Here is a 21,939-nt window from a genome sequence, read left to right on the forward strand (position 1 = left end):
ACACTGTCAAACACATTTGTACACACAGTCTTATTCCTATACAATTCCAATGAGCACTCTTCCTCTTCTCCTCACTCACCACATGCTCCCTCTGTTCTCACTACAGAGTGGAAATTTCCATGAAAAGAAATCTTCAGAGTCACGTTCTGTAACTGGAGAATATCTAGCACAATGATTTCAGTGATGTTTTTGGCCCTTTTTACCTCCTTCTTAGTTGCTGGCAGGATTTGGTATTCTCCAATCTCAATCATAACTTCTCCTCATATCACACTGTGGATGCTTCACCATGGGGTTAAGTGGGTGGACCCAAACTCTGCAAACTTGCTACCCATGAGACATGTTTAGGTCAAAAGCTTTGTGTCCTTTACAGTTTTTTGATAGAGGAATGTACAGTCCCCATTGTTGAAGGCTAAATTTTTTTGTTTAAAAAAGTAGGTGTAAAACTATCTGAAATAATTGGCTGACTACTTCCTATTGTTCTTTTTAAAAATGTTCCAGCTCTATGTCCGCAATGCGCACTTTTTGAGCTGAGTACTTTCTGCATCTGCTGCAGTGTACTTCTAACCTGTTTGTCTTTCTTCTGCATTCAGAAGTCCATTGGAAGTTGATGAACATCAATAAATTTTCAGATTTATTTCATTCACAGAATCATAGAATCAGAGAATGGCTCAGGTTGGAAAGGACCTTAAGGATCACCTAGTTCCAACCCCCCTGCCATAGGCAGGGATTCCACCCACTAGATTAGTTTGCCCAGGGACAAGACTCATTGGAGATTCATGATGGATTCATGATGCTGTTTCAGCATCTAAAGACACTCGGTTCTTCCCTTCTACATGGAGCAAAGGTTGTAGTATAGGAACAAATGATGAACACACTGGGTCTAAACATGCATTACATCTTGCTGTAGACTGTCTTTGCCAATAGTTTACAGTGGATGCTTAACACAAGGGTATAGTAGCCACAGAAAAGTATACAGAAAATCATTAAATCCTTAAATGATATCTTTGCCTGTTGTCTGGCCCAGAACCTTCTTGAGATGGAGGTTACATCTAAGCTGTTGAAGATAGTATGTACTTATGGCTCTGGCCTTTAGAGATTGAGCTTTGTAAAACCGCTTAATTTTTGGCTTCATAATGTCTATTCATAAAGCTTTCATCAATTTCTTTATAAATAAAAACACTTAAACAAACAAAACAACAACCTCTTTTTTTTTTTTTTTTTCTTTTTTCTTTTTGATTCGTTTTGTGCCAGTTGCATGGTAAATTGTTCCTTTGTTCTTGTTCTATAAGAATCAGTGAATGATCATTCCTTATTTACTATCTCGCTCCGGTTTGTGATGCTATAACCTTCTGTCTTATCACCTCTCACTTTTTTCTTTTTCCAAGCTGAAGAATTGCAGAGTAATTCTTTCTTCATATTAAACCCATATTCCTGATAACGCTACTTGCCCTTCTGCACCTTTTCTGTTTCTACAGAGTATTTTACAATATTCTGTCAGAGATGAGATGACAAGAACTGAGTATGGTATTCAAAAAACATGTTATTTAACCAGTCAATGATAATTGGACTCTCTCATTACTATTATTACTCTGCTCTTACACATTCTTTGATCTTGTTGTAAAGTTAGAATTATTTTTCTGTCACATTAATTACTATGCATTTATTAACACTGAATTTCATACCCTTTTTATACCTAGTAACTCAGTTTCTCTATCATCATTAGATTTGAGTACCCTAGATAAAGCTTTCGGTAAACCTTTCAGTAACCCTGTCTTACAGATCATTTATAATTATGCTGAAGATTATAAATTCCTGGAAGAACTCACTTAAAGCTTTTCTCCAAAATGAAAACTAACCATTAATTTCTCTCACTTGTTTTCTGTCTTTGTTTGACTTTAATCCATGTGGGAGCCTTTCTTTTATCCCTTAGTTTCTTGCAACAGCATTTTTGAGGGCCTTTGTGATGCTTTTTAGAAATCTAATATACTAACTGCATAACCTTGTGTTTGTTTGCTCCTGGAGTTCTTCCAAGAGCTCTTCTAGTTTTGTGAAACATCTCTACAAAAGCCATGTTAACTCCTCCCAGATGATTTCTGTCTACTATTTCTATTTTATATCATGGCTTATATCAGGTATCCAGTACAAAATCTAGACAGATTGGTCAGTAGTTCCCTGGATTCACCTCTGAGTGCTTCTCAAAAAGTTTCATTTGGTGCTTCTTTTTCTCTGATACTGAGACCTACTTCTGGAGGTTTTACTCAGCTTGGTAGTTGAGCTCCACCACAACTGATCTCTTTTTTTCCCCTCCTCAAAGGGAAAGGGGAAGAAAATATGATGAAAATGCCTCAAGGGATGAGATAAGGACAGGAAGATCACTCAACAATTATTGCCATGGGCAAAACAGACTCAGCATAAGGAGATTACTGTAATTTATTACCTATTACTAACAGGCTAGAGCAGGGAGAAATAAAAAGGAAACCGAAAACACCTTCCCACCATCCACCCTCTTCTACGTCCTCCCACCGAGCGGCTCAGGGGAATGGGGGCTGCAGTCAGTCCCTGACACTTCAACTCTGCCACTCTTTCATGGTCACTCTCTGCCCCTACTCCACTTGACCTTCATGGCAGTTTCTCACTCTCCCAGCTGCTGTTGCACAGTAGTTTTTTTTCCATTTCTTAAGTCTGCTCTCCCAGAGGTGCAAACACCATCGCTCACTAGCTCAGCTCTGGCCAGTGGTAGTCCCTTTGGAGCTGGCTGAAACGGGCCCTTATCTAGTAAGGGGCAGCTGCTGGACTCTTCTCATAGAGGCCAGCTCTACAGCCCCCCACTACCAAAAGCTTAACATGTAAACCCATTACGCTACTAAAGCCTTTGATTTTTTGCTGCAATTACTTGTTCAGCAATTGCATTTTAAATTTCCTTATAGATTTTATTATAAGAAAGCAAATTGGTAAGACTGTAGGTTATGCAAGGCTTGTAAAGAAAGTAATTATGTCTTATTAAACCAATAGATTTAGTTGGAAATAATCATGAAGTTATCATTTTTCTTTACCTGTCTTGCCTCATTTACCTTTCCAGAAGATTGAGGCTACAGTAACCCTTCCTTTATAGTGTAGCTTGATTTTCAAAAGGCCTAAGTTCATTTTTGAGTTTTTAAATGATTCTTTTAACAGATCCTTTGTCACTGCAAACATTTGACTTTTTTACAGCTTCTTGGGCCTATTTTTTGCCAGTTTCATTATTCTCACGTATGCCCTCAAAATATTATTGTAGTAAACTTATGTCATTTTTTGTTTCAACTTGTACTAGGTCTTGTATATTGTTCAGGAAGCAATCGTTTATAGTGGCTGATCTGTGCCTACATCCATTCTGGGAAATAAACTGTGCCAAGGCTGATTTCTGGTCATAAGGGCAAATGACATGGAGTAGTCATGGAACATCAATGTATACAGCCTCTTTTCTCTTGTAGTAGGAGGTGACCTTTTTCACACCATGTGTGAAAACTATCCTTGACTTGCTCACTGACATGAATAAAAGAGGTACTAAAGGGTTTGACAACTGAGTGGAGCCTGTGATCTCATTCCAGAGCTCAAGCCTATGCCTTGACCAGGCTTAGTCAACCAGTGCAGACAAAGCCTGTGCCATGGTGCACTATGATATTTACCTAGTCTTGTATGATTGTGTTGTCCATTGCTATTGCTGGTCTGTCCTTCAAGCTCTTTGTCTTTGGCATTTCACTCATCTCATTTTGGTCAGGTGATTGATAGCATACTGTTCCTTTTAATGTGGAATGAAATTCCACAGACATTGAAGTTCTGCAGTAGAACACACAACTGTAGACATATATTCTATTAGACACAGTGTTTTCTTTAGCATTTGTGTGTAAATTAAAATAAGTCTTCTTGTACAAAGTGTATTTTCTTGTATTAATGTTTGATTGAATGTCTTCCGTCTATCAAACTTCCACAATCAAAGTTCTGTTTTAAAACAAAAAATGGGTATTCCCCAATGGTTCTGCCATTTAAAACATACTTTAAAACTGAAACATCTGTATGAAGGTATTTGGACATTTGTCTTGATCCGGTTGCTTGTTTTTATATGCTCTGCTTACCTGGAATATTAGCTGTTTTATTTTGTGTGTGTGTACGTGTGTTTTTTACCCATTACACTCTGTTTTGTTCATCTGAACAATTTACTTTTCACATCTACCATGTTTTTCTTGGTTCTCAGTTTAAAATTTTCTCCTAGCATTTTTAATCTTAAATGTCAGCAGCACTGATTCTATCTTGATTGGATGGAACCCATCTTCTATAAGCTCAATCTATTTCAAAAATCTACCAGATACTAGTAAATATAATCCCCTTTTCCCTACACAGTTTAATCAATCATGCACTGAGCCCCTGCTGTCTGACACAGTCTATGTGACTAGGACCGTTTTGAAAAATGCTCCTTTGTAGGTCTGCATTTTTAGACTCTTGATTTAAGCTTTACTTTCAGGACCTCTCACCTGCTCATCCTCTGTTGCTAGAGTGGATTTGGGCCATAACCATTGCTTTTTTTCTCAGCACAGAAAATCTCTAAATTCCTCATGACAAGTGCCATCTTTTCAACTGTGTAGACTTTTTCCTAAGTAAATTGTTTGTTCACGTTTTTAATTTACTTTGTCATGATCCTGTTTAAATTTGTTAGCAATGAAGGAGATATTTTCCTTTTTCTCCCATGGAAGGGAGCCCTTCTAAGTAAAGACACCCATCAACCTCCGCACCATGATACCTATTGGGTACCCATATAGGTATCATCACCATGATACCTATATGGGTGGCTAGCACTCATATCCAACAGAATCACTTTTTGATAGAGACCTGTTTCCTGCAGGTGAAGACCAGTTCCAGTGGTTTAGGTTCACTCTGTGCACCCAGGGATATCTGGCTACTGCCCTGCCTGTGATATCACATGCCAGACAGAACTTCCCTTGAGTGCAAGGTAAGCTGTGGAGGACCTACAGAGATATGACAAGACCCATGCGGTATCTAAAGGATGATCTGGTTTCTTTCCCATGTCCTGACTTGGAGCTGAAAGGCCTTGACTTGGCTATGCAATCAAGTCAAGGTGTATCATATTTTGGGTTAAAAGATTTTAACTGACTAGCAAATGTCCTTTTGGTGTCTTAATAGTTCATGGTCTTGCGTTTTCTGAAAGAATTAATTATAATATTTTCTTTCATTCTCAACTTCACCAAGCATTGCAGAAGCCATGATAGGCATCCATTTGATGGGGAGATCCTTCATGCCTAGGGAGGCCAAAATCTAATTTGGAGTAAATTAAGTGAGAGGAATAATGAAGTATTGCTTGGAATCACACACAGTGTGAATAAAAAGCATGAAAATAATAAAAAAAGCAATTACTTGTGAATGACCAGAACATCAAGATACATAGTCCATGGGCATTCATTACCAATCCTTATTTTTCTCCACTGAAGTTTCTGCACATAAGTGGGATAATTCTTCTACCCACTAAGAAAAAAACATGAAGGGATAAGCTTACATCTCTTTTTCATCTGTAAAAAGACCATAAAGGGAAGTAGAGTACATGTAGGACTGCAAAGATAAAACATCTCCAGCCTCAAGTTCATGCATATAGACTGTGTGCAATGTTCACCTTTTCAGCATACCCTGAAAATTACTGCCATGTAGTTTCTGCTTCTCGTTGGCTTACTCTGTTTTGTTTTGTGTTTTTTGTTTTGTTTTGTTTCTTTGCTTGTGTTGTGTTTTTCCCTATCTCTTTTTTTATTTTTGTATTTTAATATGCTTTCAGCTGCCACTGATTCATAAGAAATTGTATATGCTGCTGAGTACATAATCTAAAATTGCCTGAACTCTGATACTTTCAGTGGATAAAGGTAATGTGAAAAACTTTCCCTTCCCAGAGACTGCACAGTCTAGCTAAGAGAAAGCAATAAAAATCTTCCCTTCCTTCCACTTCTTTAGATGCTACAACTCTTCTTCATAAGATCAAAAAGATCTAAATATATGTTAAACTACATTGTCTCCATAAGAGTGTATTTTCTTCACTTCTACCGATGCAGTATGATATTATCACTTAAATTACAGCATGGCTTGAATTTTAATTCCTTAACTGTGGTTTTCATTTAAATATAATTCACATTTCTCATGCTATTATTTGGATGGAGAAAGCTTTACGCAGGTCAGGCTTAGCAGCAGCAATGCATCATTAAGACTATATTCACAATGTAAACTATTTAATTACTGTTTGATTTGATGGCAATGAATTTTCCTTGCCTTTCCTCGAGAATGATGATTTAAAGGAGAGGTTTTGAGTACAGCTCAGCAGAAGACAGAACAAACAGCAAAGTTCAGAATCTGTTGAAGAGATCATCATATCTTATTTGCTGAAAAATTGGTCTCTTTCTTGGAAAGTGTTTAAGCAAAATGTAACAATGAAAAGTACTTCCTTCCCTCTTCCTCTTAACTGCATGATGTCTGATCCGGCACCTAGTTGTTTAACTTATGCTATAAATGGGAAAGTTACAGATAGCAAGTCACACACGTGCCTCTCACACTAAAGATTGTAACAACACAACTGTGAGAAAAACAGAGTACAGGCTTATTTGGAGGGCTAAGACTGTGGGTGTCCCACTAGCAGTTGTATTTGCACCAGCTTCGTGTGAGTGATAAATGAAAAATCCACTTTCTCTGAAGTACCTGCCTTTAAGACTACTCAGTATTCAGGTAAGTCAAGTGTATTACTGCAGAGAAGGAATTGGCAATGAACCCTCTCCCCTCAAACAAACAAAGGATTAAAATCCCTGTGAATAAAGTTGTAAAGTGAAGAAATAGAGGGACTGGATCTCTCAGATCGCCAGAAGTATATTGTTGTTAGTGGGAGTAATAAGAAAGATAAGGAAGTACTTCCTTTATGTTACCTTAATTATTCAATGGAACAGAGAGTGTGCTTTGAATGGATTGGAAGGGTGAATCAACATGGATAATTAATTCCTTCTCATAACACAGGGATTGTTTCTTCTGAGGTGAAGGAAGGAGGTTGAAAATCTTGTCATTATTTCCAAACAACAACCTTTGTCTTTGTTCTCTGGTGGAGAGGTGGAAACTTTTATCCTTAATAAATTATCCCCATATCAAGCTACTCTGAAAGATCACTTCAGTGTTGATGAAGAGGTAGTTTGTGGCCAAGAGAAGGCCCAAGACTTTTCCAGCTAATGAGTTTTGCTTCCAGCTATAACAGATGACAAAGAAAGAAGTACAGTAGCTGTTAAGCATGTATTTGAGGAAGAACAGCCAGTGATACAGGGAGCTGTTGCTTGACATAGGATCATGCTTGTGTGCAAAGGTGTGAAGATGCCTGAATTCATCAGTCTTCTTCTGGCTCCATGTTTGGTCTGGGGAGCTGGAACAATGCAAGGTGAGTTTCAGAATCTTTCCCTTTATTTTTTTTTTCCTTCTTTCTTTTCCTTTTAGTCTGACATTTCTCCACCCTCCCTTTATTTTTTGCTTTCATGTTGGTGACAGGAAGAGGAGACTTTATGAGTGTACACACATGGTTACCAGAACTATAACAAGTACTCCAGCTGTATATCAATGGCAAAGTTGTGAATGGTATTTAGGCAAGACTCCAAACTGCATGGGTCAAATGATGTTCAAAGTCTATTAATATTATTTAAATTGAATAGTCATGAAGTTTAACATTTGACTAGGCCTGACTATTACCTTCATGAACTGTGACTTTGCCTGTCCCATAATTACATACCTTTTTTGTTTATACCAGAAAGATTCTTTTCCAACCTGCCATTTTTCCCCAATGGCTCTTTGTTATGTCTATTGACTTGTCCTGCCTCCAGGTGATACTCTCCTTTAGAGTTACAGTGAGGGCTGGCTGCACCCTAAGGGACAGGGAACTGAGAGCCTGTTGGTAGCACAGCTGGCAGAGCAGAGGCTGTCCCACAGCACACCTGTTAAGTGAAGAAATTATTCATTCATTACTCCAAGTGTTAGACGTCCTGAGATTGAATTAAATAAAAGATCTTGAAAAACATACCTTTTGCACACCTATCTTTCCACAGAGAGACACATATCTGGTACTTGGGAGAATTATGCTGTCTTGCCATGCATGTAATTCGCAGTGCTAAATACCATGGGCTCTCTGCTCTCTAAGCTTTGTCTCCATGAAGACTGAAACAACTTTTTCTTTTAATCATGTTCCACAATTTGGATGTGAAAGTGGCCTGGCTTGGCCACAGGCCTTTCTTGCAAGACCAGGCATCAGCTGCCCCAGGCCTGCTAGAAATGGCAAAATCATTCCTTGCCATCTCTTGCCTGGTAATTGCTGGTAAAATTAATTTTACTAGCTACAAAAAAACTCCATCTTTTCTTCAGAGCTTGTAGATCAAATTCTTATTTTTATTGCATAACCATTTTGATTTGCAGGCGACAGGCAGAGTCAAAAATTCGAGACTTTCTCAGTCCTAAGACTCACAATAAAATTCAGATAAATGGCAATGTAATACGAGTCAGCCCTACTCTCAGAACAGCAGCTGCTGTTGGAGACTTCTTGCATTCGGGCTGTCCTATGAAGGACTAAATTTTATTTGTGAAATCTGTGCAGTGTGAGCTGAACTACGTATGGAATATTTTCACTTCTCTGCCTTCTGAAGCACAATATCAGAATTTGTGTTCATTTTATCATTTCCTACTGCCTTTTTTATGCTTCATCTGTTTTCTCTTTTCAGAGAGCATCCCAATGCAAACTCTACACTGCTATCCTGACTACAACTCTCTTACAACTTGCACATGGATAGAATGCTCAGAGGCTCATCAGTTCCTGAATATGACTTTGAACTTTAACCACAGCCATGAAAAGTAAGTGACTGGCTGGTGTTCTCTGAAGAGTTCAAAGGGACTTGGCTGCTGAAACTAAGAGATGGAGCAGGGCAATTGGGCAATGGTCTGAGCTTGCAGCCAGTGTAGTATCCAGCATGCAGACACCAGTGTTATGTCCAGGCTGGGGAGAAAGTTGGATCTGTACAGGATAAGGAAGAACAGGAAGGAAGCAAAGCATGGTAATCGAGTTGTTTTCATGATCTTTTCAATCATTCTCCCCTGCTTTTGCTGTGAAACTACATGTGCAAGACATGTTAATTACTGCACCCGAGTGAAGGTAACACTAGATGCAATGGTGATAACACCTAGTTAGTATGCCATAAAAGGCTCCTTCTCCTTATGTTGGTAAGAAATAGTTACTTTGAAATAATTTCTGCAGAACGAGCTGTGACAAAAACAGAAGTTCTATGTGTTTATTTCACTGGGTTTCCTCTCAGAGATACTGGGTTGCATCTGTCATTATCTTTTTACTGCTTCTGCTTCCTTTCAAGAACAGACAGAACCATCAAACATGAGATTATGAGGGAGAGAAAGGGCCACAGAAAGAGGAAGATATAGGGGAAAAAGAAAAAGAATAGACAACAGAAGCAGGAATGGAGGGTCAACAGCAGACAGATTGGAGGGTGTTAAGAAAACATGTGAAATGAGAACGAGGAGAAGTTGTCTTGGTTTTATTTTTGAGAAAGAGCTGTTGGATTTATTCATGAATTGACCCGAAATCTGGCAAAGCCAGTGGACATAGTTCCCTTACAGTCTATAGAGTATTGAATCCCATTGAATATTTGAGCAATTTTCTCTGCATTGAAATCTACAAACCTCAGAAGTGTTCCAGTAGACTCCAGAAGTCTGCCTGGAAATTTTATTTATTTATTTATTTATTTATTTATTTATTTTTGTAGGATGACTGAAGTCCCATAAACCTCTCAAATATTCTGTTCCAACTGCTAGCTGCATGTCTTTGCCTTACTTTCTTTGATTTCTCTAGTTTAAGTAAAAACACTGACAGTGACCGGGTTCAGACGTCCGTATCTCCAGGGAAGTCCATAGCCAGGAGCCAAGCTCATAATCAGCAGCATATATCATCAGGCACAGATATGACTGTGTCATAACTCAGGCAGGGGCCAGAGGAGCTTAAAAGCAGCTTCTGAGTGAAAGTGGGGAAGTCCTCAGTCAGTCCAATTCCAATTTAGCATCAAAGCTGGTCTTGACCATACGGAACCAAATCCCTGGAGGGGAAAAATGTGCTCAGGGCTCAGACAGCTACCAACCCAAGACAGTTATTGTGAATGTATCTTCCCCTTAGGAAAGGAAGGGAGAACAAACTAGATGTGCTTGATATTAGAGAAGAAACCCATAATTTAGACCATCTATCAGCATCCTATTAAAATACTCATGCTTTTTATTCTGTGTAACCAGGAACAAAGAAACGACCTGCACATTCCACAAAGGGGAAAACCACGCTAAGTGCCAGAACTTCACAATGCACTGGGTGTGTCAAAGCCATCTGAGAGCAAGTAATATAGAAAGGTACAAGTTTAAACCTGACCTGAACCTGCAGGCAGAGCTAAATGTCTACTTGTTTCAGAACGGTAAGCATGAGCCTCTATGTCTTGTCTCTATTCCTGAGTATTTAAAAAATGTCATTTATATTTTGAATATCTAATCCTAAAAAGATACAAGAACATAATACTATGTATGGGTGAATAATCAGCTAATGGGTAAGGCTCAAATGGTTGTAATTAATGGGGTTACATAAAGCTGGTGACCAGTCACTGGTGGGGTTCCCTAGGGTTCCATTTTGGCACCACTTCTCTTCAATGTTTTAATAAGCAATATGGTCACAGGACTCAAATGCCTACTAAGTTTGCAGATGATATTAAATTAGGAGGAGCTGTTGACTCCCTTGAAGGTAGAGAGGCCTTGTGGAGAGGTCTTGGTCAAACTAGAAGGCTGAGCAACCACCAACTGCATGAAGTTTAACTAGAGTAAGTACTGGATTCTGTGCATTTTGGGTAGACAGAAATGACTGCACCTGGCTACAATAGAAAAACGGGGCTAGACCTTTCAGCTTACCAATGTCTTAATCAGGGCAGGGGGGAGATATCAAAAAAGCCTTCAGTTTTAGCACTATGCTCTCTAAAGTATCCTCCCACAAAAAGCTGTTATGGAGCTGCACAGGAACACTGCTTTTCCTACTTTCCTATTCTGTTCAGGAATATACTATCCGGGTCTAGTACCATTTCCCTTTTGTGCTGAAAACTAGTCATGGATTATTTGCAGAGCTGAAAGAAAATTGTCAAATGTCCAGATCCTATCATTCAGAGGTCAGCTAGTTGTTTTCTTCCCCTATTCATGTTCCTGCACTCACTATCTCATGTGTTGCACCTTCAACTTCTAGTTCAGCCCCTTCCGCCACAAAACCTCGAAGTTCAAAATAGTTCAGGAGACCTGGACGGCACCTGAAGGAAGCCAAGGGCTGGGCAATGCACTGGAATATGAAGTCACTTACAAGCGGGAGTGGGAGTCCTGGGAGGTAAGAGTGGACAAGCTGGGCTGACTCCAACTTTGGGCAGTTGAGGGCTTGTGGTAAAAGCTGTGCAAACGAGTGGCCTTTCCGTGCTCAGGTACTCGAAAGAAACACGACAAATGCTGTTTCAGGTCAGGTGGAAGGGACCCCGTTTCTGTTTGCAAGTGACCTTCCTGGTGAAATACCATTCGTCCTGACTTCAATGCAAAAATCTGCACTCCACTGAAAAAAGCACTGCACTTGGGTTTTGAGTTGGAATTTATTTTACCCTGAACCCCTCTCAAATGAAAGTAAAGCACGTTTCATGCATAGTCCATGGGAGGGCTCATGTGGGAGAAAGGCAAAATACATTTGAAACCATGACAAGTGTCTTGGGCAGATTCCACACAGTTCTGAACTGGGCAGTGCTGTGACTCTTGTGCAGCTGGTGCTGGAGTCAGTCAAAGCTCTGCAAGCTGCAGGAGCTGGTCCATCTCCTGGGCTGGAGCTGCCTCATGCTCTTTCCCTGCCTTCCCTCCACCTCTTCTCTGTTCCCCATTTGTCCTCCCTGCTAACAGAAGGATGCATCGCGCTTGCTCTCCAACACCACACGTTGCCACCTCAGCCACCTTGTGCCAGGGAGCCGATACATTGCCCGTGTGCGAGCCAGAGTGCAGCAGGCCAAAGGCTTCTTTGGGCCATTCAGCGAGTGGAGCACAGATGTGTCCTGGGAGACCCCTGAAAGTAGCGCGGGTTGGAGTGGGGCCGTGCAGGGATGGGAGGGCTGGCGGAGAAGCCAGGGCTGGGGAACATAGTTTGGCACGATGCTGGAAGAGCATCATGGGGTGGCCATTTCTAGTCATTGCTGTCTCTTGGAAAGCCCCAGAACTGGGATACTCCATGTTGCCTCTTCCAGAGTGTTTGGCATTTCCATCCCATTGGACAGACCTTGTTCACGCAGACCCAGACAAAGGCTGTCACTGCACTTGTCCTGTCACTTAGCTTACTCTGATCTTCTGTGTAGGCCAGGAACCCATTCAGCCCAGGAACCTTCGCTGCCTCTTCAATGGTGTAAATCTTCTGACGTGCAGTTGGGAAGTGAAGAAAGTGATCACCACCTCTGTCATCTTTGGCTTGTTCTTCAGGGCCACTCCAGCATCCGCGTATGTGATCTGCCAGTGGCAGAGTGCCCATGCCTCTCCCATTGAGCTTCTGCTCTGTCCCGTTCCCACTGATCTCAGCACAGCCTCCTTTCTCCCCCCAGGGAAGAGGAGTGCTCTCCCGTGTATGAGAAGGCCTTTCCCCACATCCCGTATGTGGTGCAGAGCTGTGCGATCCCTGTTAGCAACATCAGCAGTCAGAGCCGGTACCATGTGTCTGTCCGGACCAAGACGGAGGAGAAACTGATTGAAGCCTACAAGAACAGTGAGCTGCTGTGTTGTGTCTCGCTTCTGCTGGGAGTTTTCTGGGAGGGGTGTCTGTGTGGGCAAGTGGTGGTGAGAAAAAGCAGGTGGGAAGGAGAAGAGCTGAGCTGGTGAAGAGAGAGTCTGGATGCTGTGACAGGGCAAAGGTCTGGGAGATGTGGCTTGCAGGTGTGCAGTTTCTCAGTGTCTCTTGCTGCTCTCAGGATGGTGGCAGTAGTGGAAACTACTGTGGATTTCATGGATTCAGTTTAGTACATGGTACCATCTTGGATTTTTCAAAGCAGTTATTGAAACCTGTTAGAGTAATATAAAATAGGAACCTATTCAGTCAGTTATGCTTACGAAGAAGCATAGCACAGGAAGCTGATCATGTATGAAGTTCTGTAATGAAAACAAACAAACAAACAAACAAAAAATACAGAAGACACTTCTGTATCTCAAAGTTGAGGGAGTCTGAGTAGTGCTCTGAAAGTGTGCCTGCAGACTTTCTATAGTGCAACAAGAGTAGAAATTTGAAACAGAAAACATTGTGCACTTAAGACCACATACATGCCCTTGGAAATGATCACGTTGTAGGAAACTTACCAAAAGTATGCATAAGATCTGAAAAAGCATCTAGAGAATTAGTGGAATTTACATGCCTGAGTAGGTTATATAGATGTTGAACAAAGACAGTGACCGTAACACCATACTTCAGCAACTTTTCGGAAGCAACAGATGAATATCAAAAGATGAACAAATCAGTTTTTAAACTCCAGATCTTGGAAAGAAGATCTTGGAAATTTGTAACAACTGGTGGTGAAGTGACTATGCCTTCACTGCTCATGGCCAACAAGTTCTCAGGCAAATCACATCCACACTGTGAAGACCGTATTTGTTGCCAGATTAAAAAGTCTCTCAGAAGCACTTAGCCCTCATGGCATAGGACTATTTAGCACCCACCAGTCTTGCCTCTTATGTGTTTCACTCATACAGAGTAACCTTTCTAATGCTTTCTATGTTAAAAGACACTGTAATTGTTTCCCTATAGCAGTTTTACTGATCCTTCCATTGATGATCTCATGCCTATGGCTTCTTTTTGAAAGACTGTGATGGTACAATATGACCAAGCACATGCCTAGAAGTAAAGGCATCAAGCATGCATGCTGACAAAGTTTTTGTAAAAAAACATAAATTAATGTGGAGTCTGGAGGAAACTGTCAAGCAACTACTGCTGAAACAAAACAAAACAACAGAAAAACCCACCCAGATACTTGAAAGCCATGCAGTATGTCCTTCCTCGCATACGCCACAGGTAATGAAGAAGTCAGCATCCGTACAGAAGTCACACTAAAATGATCCAGGAGAGGGCTGCAGTCTGTGTAGAGAGATGGTGATACCTTAAAGAAGTTCCGAGGACATGGATTATATATGGCTTTTTCACAGCTTTTTTCACAGACTCATAAATCAGGCATCCACAGAACAGAGAACATTTAGTCCAGGCACATGCTCAAAGCAGATCATTTAGACTGGGTTGCTCACAGCCTTGTTCAGTTAAGTTTTGAGTACCTCCAAGGACAGGGATTTCACTCCCTCCCTGGGTCTCTGTATCAGTGTTTGACCACTCCCATGGTAATATTTTCCCCCCTATTATCTTGAGTTGCAACTTATATCCATTGTCTCCAGTCCTTCACTAAGTACCTCTGAGAGGAGCCTGGCTCCATCACCTCTACCAATTCTACTATTCTTCTCTACAATTCTACTATTAGTTAGTTGAAATTAAGCAGATATTCCTTAGTGTGTTTCCTTTATTGGGCTAAACTATCCCAGTTCCCTCTGCCTCTCCTCATATGTCATGTGGTCCATCCCCTTCTGAACGTCTTTGTGCGCTCCTCCAGGACTGTCCCCAGTTCATAAATCCTTTCTTGTACTTGTTAGTATATTTTTAAGATATCTAAAATAGTGCTAATACTTCAGTTATGTTGCAGGGTTGTTAGATTTGGCTGAGGATAGCAGATATGAAAAAGGGTAGCTTTCTCAAGAGCTTAGTGAAGCTGGCTATTATGCTTGCTTAGCAAACTAATGTCAGTAAAAAAACATTCTGTGAGGTACTAGTTGAAGCACACCTGCATCTTTTGAATTTTAGAGATTACTGAACAACCTAGTGTAGGAAAAGGAAAAAGATCCATAGGAAGGAAAGGAGTATTCAGGAAGGTGATGCCTGATATCAAAACTGTTTCTTCCAGTCAAGGTGCTACCCCCAACAAATTTAACAGTGACAATGAATAAAGATGGAAAGTATGAGCTGAGATGGATAAAGGATACACGTATGGAACAGTGTTATGAACTGGAGTACTGGAAAACCAGCCAAATGGAAACGGTAGGTGATGTAACACATGGGACTAGGGGCATCCTGTGGGCAGTATGGATGGGAAAGTTATTGCTTCTTCCATGTTTTCTTCTTTGTATTCCTCAGGTTACCAGAATGACTATCAATGATGATCCTTACGTCCTACTGCAGAAGCTGGAGCCATCCACATCTTACACCATAAAAATGCGTGCAAAGGTGCAAAGATTTGAAGGGCTTTGGAGTGAATGGAGTGAGGAGTTCACCTGGAAAACTGACAGTGGTACAGTTCAGTTTGTATTCCCTCCTGTGCAAGATTGTAAGGGAGTGGCAGGAAAAGCAATCTGATGCTTAGGAAAAGAGTCCTGTCAGGTGGGGGTGAAGTGCAAGACAAAGTATTCATAGGCACAACGAAGCCAGGTTTCCTCTTAGTCTTCTTGTTGGCTGTGTCTGGTCTTATGTTCTCAAAACCATGGGAAGACGGAAAGCAAAGCTTCATTAGATCAGTGTTAGGATCAGGACCTGGGAGTGTGTGAGAAAGCTGATGATAGAGGAGCTATCACAGGCTGGATTAGAAATAAAAAGATATTTCACTTTCAAAATGTCTGATAATAGTTTTGGCTTCAAGATTTAGAAAAAATATGTGGTGGGTCATTTGGTTTTAATCTTCCTGGGCACACAGAAATGTGTACACATGCACATACGTGCGCATACATGATCTGGGTATCTCAAGCACAAGGTATACTGAATCTTAAACGCTATGAGGATGAAAAGGGGGCCAGTGTGAAGTCAGATAAGCTTGTGGATCAGATCAGAGGTAGGGGTGTTTATGCATGTACTCAGGAACTCTAGCAGACTAAGCTCTGTTGGAGAGGAAACTGTTGTAGCAGGAAAAAAAAAAAAAAAAAAAAAAAGGAATTACTGAGGGAAAGATGTAAGTATGATATTCAGGCCACGTTTGGTCTCTCCCACTTGGTAGGGGATCCCAGCAGTTAGAAGGCCTCATGTTCACATCCTGTGCTGTGCTGCTTGCATTTCCCTGATGTGCTTGCATGGAGAGAGTCTGAAACGCAAAACCTGTTATGGGAAGCAGCCCCTTTGTTGATGTCTCCCGATTTCTCTTTTTTCTCTTTCAGTTCAATCACCAGCGCTTCTACCAGTGATGCTGACAGCTCTCACTGTCATTTTGCTAATAGTTGCATATTACAGCTATAAGTATTTCCTCAGGTAGGTTTTCACCATGAGGAGAAGATTCAGCAGGGTGTTGGCCATGTGAGTGGAATAAGGTTGTGAGGCACTGCTTGTGCAAGTGGTCTGTGAGAGATGAGCCTTGATGTGCAATGGGCAGCCTGGTGAGTGTCTGTGTGCAGATGAGAGTTGGGTGGTGGCCTGCCAGGGCCTTGGCAGTGCCTTGCTGAGCACAGCAGCATGCTGTATGGCTCACAGTTCCTTCCCCTTGCAGCCACGCTGCAAGGCAAATCTTGAAAACTCTGTGTTGTCGTTGTTACAGGCAGAAGAAATTGTGGGAGGAAAAGATTCCAAATCCTGGAAAGAGTCTGCTGATCCAGAGCTACCTGGGGGCAAGAGGGACCTGTACCTTGCAGGGTGCCTCTGCAAGTACAACATGGAGGTATTCTAAGGTGAGAAGAAAGAAGGGAGGGATGTAGTGGGATGACTTATTGAGTGGGAGCTTCCAGACCAGGGTCTGGGCTGTCACTGAACAGGCTGCTATCCTGTTCAGGAGAAGTACAGGGTCTGGGTGAGCCTCATGAAAGCCTCCACTACAGCCTTTGATCTTGTGCCTATTTTCCAACTTCGGTAGCCAAGGTGTGAGAGTTGACAAGTAAAGCCGTCTCTCCCCTCTGATGCATCTGGTAAGGCTTGTCATCACCTGCCTCCAAAATGCCTCCCATATTCCTCATACATGAAATCTGTTGTCTCTAAATTGACTTGGCCTTTCTCTGTTACTAGTTAGGTTGTCTCCTGACTCTTTTCAGTGTTGCCTGCCCCTCTTCTACAGTCACTGCATGATTACCTCCCTCTATACTCTCCTGCAGTTGCTGCAAGTTGACTTCATACTGTGAGAGATGTATTTCCTCCCACATCGTACTCTTCCTGGACATGGACATTTTCTTCCATGTGGGAAAGGAGAGGGCAAAGAGAAGTGTGCAGTTGACACAGTCTTATCTTTGGAGCACTTTTAAAAGTAAATGACTTCATTTTCCTCCATCTCTCTCTCTCGCCCATTTCTTGATTTCATCTGAAAAGCCTATGCAAATCTTGTGATCCAAACAAGTGATATCCCAGTAGGTGGATATCACCAAAAGAGGCATGGCATGAAACACACTTCAAGTTTTATGAAAATAGTGACTGGGTTCCTTCCTGGAGCTGACTCTTGCATGTTTCAGTTTCCCACTATCACAATTCCACAGCCTTATCTATCTGTGACTCTCCCCTGAAACCGTTGGATTTGTATTTGATCTCACATCTGTAATGTCTCTATCTCCCCAAGGCAATGCTGCTAATCTCCGTTCTACAGACAGAGCTCGTGCTATTTTTGCCACTTTGTATTATCTTCTGCTTAAGCTAATTGACTTCTACCTCATCTCTGACTCCCTGCAGTGTAAGTCAGTGATGCAGATCTCCAGGGAAGAGCGGTCTTTACAAAGATTAACTTCTCGTTTACCTCTCCAATCACAACATTTTTACTTTCTACCCCTATCATCTCTATCAGCCTCACCCCCTATCTTTCAAGTCCTTCTGTCCCACTTTATAGTTTCTCCTTCAGTGCAATGCTTGGTCTTGGCATTGCTTTTGAGACCACATGGTGGGCTGTCATGGCCTTCAGCTAACTCTTTGGCACTCAGTCATTCTCTGCCCCTTATTCAGTCATCAAGCAGGGTATCTCAGGCATTCATCCAGTCAGCGGCTGATACAGGGGAAGTGTGGTAGGCCAGACTTCTTCACATGATGCACAGCTGCATGTTTTGCAGGCCCTGATAAATCCCCCCTTGCAGATCATTTACCATTCTAAAGTTCCTTTTGATTAATTTGGCTATTGGCAGACTTAATCAAATTCTTTTCCTGTCCACACAATAATCATCACTGGTACAAGGCCATCCCACGTGCTAAAGGGCATCACAGTAGCTTTGTTATGCATTTCATACCCAGCTGTCCATCCACAAGTGCTGTCTGCTCTTTGTCTCATGGTTTTGAGAGTTTCCATCCCTGTAGTGAATTACCTTATCTTAAATTTTGTAAGCATCCCCGCAATTCTGTTTCTCTGGCCAGCCAGCAGAGAAGGACTGTCATTTTAGTCCTACAGGTGAGATACTGCCCAGAGTGTCCTCTTATGGTGCTGATTCAGAGTAGGCACTGCATAAAACAGCAGCTTTGTGGTTATTCTGAACCTGTAGGTGCAGCAGCCCCTGACTGTTATGCTACATAAAGACAGCTCAGGAGTAGACAACATGGAAGTTAAGGAACAGTCTTCTGGAGGACAGAACATACTTTGTAACCACAGCAGTGGGACTGCTTCTGCATTACCATCTTTTGTGACTTGAAGATCAGAGACAAACAGATCTCAGCTTGTTTTGACTAGAGAATGAAAGTTGAAATGTGAAGAGGATCTGCAGATTGGAGCAAGAACGAAGGAGGGAAAAGCTGATCGAAAATGTTAAAACAAATTGAGGAGGTACGAAGGTGCCAGGAATACATTCAGACTGGCAGCTTTTAAGCCTGTGTCAATCTATTACAGATGGCCTGTAGCAATGTTACTGCTCTGTTTAGATGGGGAAACAGCACAGCCCTTAAAATGAGAACACCAAGGTCGTTTCAACAAAAGTTTGAAAAGGCTACTTTTGAGGTATGGGTTGATAAACTGTTAAAACTAATCATATGGGATAAGTGCCTGGAAACTCATTCTTATCATAAATGTCCATCACAGATGTGCTACTAGCATGCTTGTGCCCATGGTGCCTGTCTCTTCCCAGCCTTAGAGTGATCTCTTTTTCCTCAGAAGTGTTAAAATTTTCATGTTCTTTTTTTCTTTCCCCAGGAAGCTGTCAGCCAACTGCCAGCCAGCCAGGTGGGCTTCAGTGGGCAGAACACTTCTGAGGGGGTGGAGGAGATTAACTGTCTTCAAATGCTGGATGGGTAAGTAAGCAGCCCACTCCTGACTCCTTTCTTGAAAGGTTCCTTACTAATCTTGGGGAAGAGCAGACTGTGCATAGATTCACTTGCTGAGAAAGAGAGAACAAAGAATTTTCACCTATATATTTTGCAAGTTGGCATACACCTTCCAAACATCTACAGAAATTGCAATGAAATATGCAGATATGCATATTCTCTTACCTCTTCATCCTCTAGAAATGACGTATTTCTATTTGCTTCTCCTTGAAGCAAAGTCTGACTTTGAAAGTGAAGGATTAACAAAAAGCTGTTTACAGTGGTCCTGGCCTGTGTGAGGCTGATCGGAAATAGCTCCAAATTGTCCATACAAATTTGTGCCAGGTCTTCAAAGATGGAGAGGTGACCATAGTGCTCTGTTCAAGGAATTATCCTAGGTTTCACAGAAGTCGGGGAGAAGCTGACAAAAATTAAACAGGCTCTTGGGTTTTGTAACTATCTGCTTCTTAGAAGAGAGGGTCAGCTTTTTCTAATAAATACTTTTGTGAGTCATGTTAGGGGAAGATGGCTTATGTTTGTTACTTCTTTGAAATCTTACCTTGCCTTCTCCCTTAATCTAATTTCCCATTCAGTGCTTGTAAGATCCTTGAGACAGAGGCCCCTTATTTTGAAGAAGTAACTGTAAAATATCACTGAGAGGTCTAGAGCTGCATAAATGCTGATGCTAGCAGTCACTCTGCCTGAGTCTATACTGCTAAATAAATCAGGGCCAAGATGTACTATCGAGCTCTGTCTTGTAACTGCTCACACTGCTTTGTTGTCAGCACTCTCCTGGCCATGGTTTGGCCTGTGCCAACTAGTGCTCTCCAAGGCAACATCCTGGCACAGTTTGCAATAGCACAGGGCAGTAATCATTCCCAGTGGGCAACACAGAAATGCCTGTATGAGGTTCAGTGTCCCTCAACAGTATTCTAGCAAGTTTTGCACCCAGGCCCTGCAGTTTCATACTATGAATCCTCAGTTTCATACTATGAATACAGCTGTAACACAGCACTCACATTACATTGCGTACACTGAAATGAAAAAACAAACAAACAAACAACAACAACAACAAAACTTAGCTGTGTTTTAGACTGCAAGGACACTGGGGGAGACCTGCAAGACAACCAGGGCTGTACAGTGTGGATGCAGCCAGCCTACGTCATTTAACCTGAGGGCCAAAGAATGGTCCTTGGCTCTGTTTTACTTACAGTAAAAGCACAGCCTTTCTCAATAGTTAATTGCTGCTTGCATGACTTGTAATTGAGCTGCAGTTGGCAGTAGACAGTTGGTGTCTTGCTGTGGCACAGGAAAGGCTGAGGCTTGCATCTTCTGAGGAAGATACAAGAGATGTGGCCAAAGATTCCTACTACCTTCCTGGAATACAGTGCACCCCCGTACAGCAGCTCCTGTTTGTACGCAGAGATCACATTAGAGAGCTGTCATTTAGAGAGCTGTCAGTAGCAGCTAAATCCTGTGCTTTTCACCAAAACAGGATGATTAAGAACAGTTCACCAGAGCTTCATGGAGCTAAGTCTGCAACAGAGAATGTTTCCCATGGTACACTGGATCCGCAAATCTGTCAGACTTCTGAAGTGCCACATAAAACCTCACTTCTAACAGCTGCCCTTGTCAGCCCACTGAATCAGAGTGCAGCAGTGTCCGGCCTGTTGGCCAGGCTTCTGTGCAAGAGTGCTGCTGATGCAAGTACTGCTTCCCAGACAGCAACCACTTCCTTCGCTTTCAATGGTCCATACTTGTACAGCCCAGTGATGTCCTCCCAGCCTGAGATGCATGAAATTCTTCAAGTGGACCTGGTGGGAAACCAAGAGAAATCAGTGTCCCTTCAGGGGCATGAGTCTGCTCCCAGACACCATGGAGGCAAGAAGAGCAGGTCCTCAGCAGCCTTTCCTGCTCCCAGATTAGTAGGAAATGATGCAGCACCTCAACAATGAGAAAGAAGTCCCACCACTGCCCCCAGCTGGTGGGCAAGGCACGGATGTGAAACCAGAAAAGCAGAAATCTCCAAAGGCTCTTGCCCATGCCACATCCCTTCAGCAGTGCCCCTCAGAGTATATCGCCACAGACAGCCTCTTACTGCCATCAGCCAATGACTCCACACATCTGCCACTTGCCACCCACAAAAGAACCCACAAAAGTGTCCTTACTTATTTCTTGAAAAGGAACCATTTTTTCTGAAGAGCCTGTGTTGGAGAACAACACAATCATGCTGAATCCTGGCACTACCATGACAGTTTTCTTCCACTGTGGGAAACTGCTGCCTTGTTCCCTGCCTAAAATCTAACGAGAAGGTGCAAATGAGTCAGAAAGATCCCGTAGTAAATAAGTGTTAGAAATTCATTTTAAGTATCAGATAATTTATACATGGTGGAGGATCCATCAGCGGCAAGGACTAAAATGTACAGAGTATCGAGGTCATCCAGATCTTCAGAAAACTGAAGGTGTTACAGAAATGAAAGCAGCCAGCTTTGAGATTCAGAAGAGCCTGCTGGAGTTGCAGGGGTATTTGACAACTAAGACAAAGTTTTCAAAAATTATGTTGTTTAATCCAATTTTCTTTCCACAAATGTTACTTCTCT

General features: G+C 41.8%; 1 protein-coding gene across 1 annotated transcript; it reads left to right on the forward strand.

Moving 5' to 3' along the window:
* Positions 1 to 10,396: 10,396 nt before the first annotated feature.
* Positions 10,397 to 21,538, forward strand: LOC311221161 (cytokine receptor common subunit beta-like; the record flags this gene model as incomplete). The annotated part of the gene is given in 16 exon segments (XM_084304982.1): positions 10,397 to 10,505; positions 11,315 to 11,363; positions 11,365 to 11,449; positions 12,001 to 12,166; positions 12,447 to 12,585; positions 12,687 to 12,847; positions 15,072 to 15,205; positions 15,302 to 15,455; positions 15,906 to 15,989; positions 16,309 to 16,399; positions 16,683 to 16,812; positions 19,230 to 19,327; positions 20,976 to 21,200; positions 21,202 to 21,261; positions 21,263 to 21,272; positions 21,275 to 21,538. Coding segments are annotated over 16 exon segments (1,959 nt in total).
* Between the last annotated feature and the right edge of the window lie 401 nt (positions 21,539 to 21,939).

This window comes from Netta rufina (genome assembly GCF_964035555.1).
Source record: "Netta rufina genome assembly, chromosome: 1".
Classification (NCBI taxonomy): domain Eukaryota; kingdom Metazoa; phylum Chordata; class Aves; order Anseriformes; family Anatidae; genus Netta; species Netta rufina.